The sequence below is a fragment of the Anopheles darlingi genome, chromosome 3 (genome assembly GCF_943734745.1).
Source record: "Anopheles darlingi chromosome 3, idAnoDarlMG_H_01, whole genome shotgun sequence".
In the NCBI taxonomy this organism is placed as follows: domain Eukaryota; kingdom Metazoa; phylum Arthropoda; class Insecta; order Diptera; family Culicidae; genus Anopheles; species Anopheles darlingi.
The window spans coordinates 43,535,939-43,536,413 of NC_064875.1; the positions used below are offsets into that span (position 1 = coordinate 43,535,939).

At 55.8% G+C, this 475-nt stretch overlaps 1 protein-coding gene across 1 annotated transcript in view; it reads left to right on the plus strand.

Annotated features, from left to right (window-relative positions):
• The window catches only part of LOC125957527 (uncharacterized), an 18,018-nt gene extending 17,543 nt beyond the window's left edge, over nt 1–475 (plus strand). The window contains exon 6 of the mRNA XM_049690295.1: nt 1–475. This exon is cut by the window's left edge and continues 1,063 nt beyond it. Coding sequence (XP_049546252.1) covers nt 1–417 — 417 coding nt within the window. The 3' untranslated portion in view covers nt 418–475.

Here is a 475-nt window from a genome sequence, read left to right on the forward strand (position 1 = left end):
TATCTGAACGGTGAACGGAAGCGCTTGGTAGCAGCGGGCGGGTCAACATTCGAATCGAACGGAAGGCGTGCGATGGCGGATATGCGGAAAAGTCTGGACTTTGAAAGCGATACTAACGAACATTACGCATCGGAGCCGTCGGGACCGTCGGTGAAGTTGTCGGCGGTGCGACCAGCACCACCAAAGAAACCACTCCGGCTATCGCTGCAACGCGCTCAGAGTCTGCAGACGGTCGATGGGTTTGTGCTGGAGACGATGGCGGCCAACGGTCACGATCGGAAGCGCGGTATGAAACGATCTCACAAGAGTGGTGGCAGCAAATCGGGAGAATTGATCGCCGGGGGCAGCTCACCGTACATCGAAAACAGTGCGCCACTGATGCAGACGGCATCGCTGGGCCGGCAGAAGTATATCTAGAACGCAAAGCGCGACCGCGTGAAACGATGTTTGTAGAAATGGAACTCAAAGCAAAATG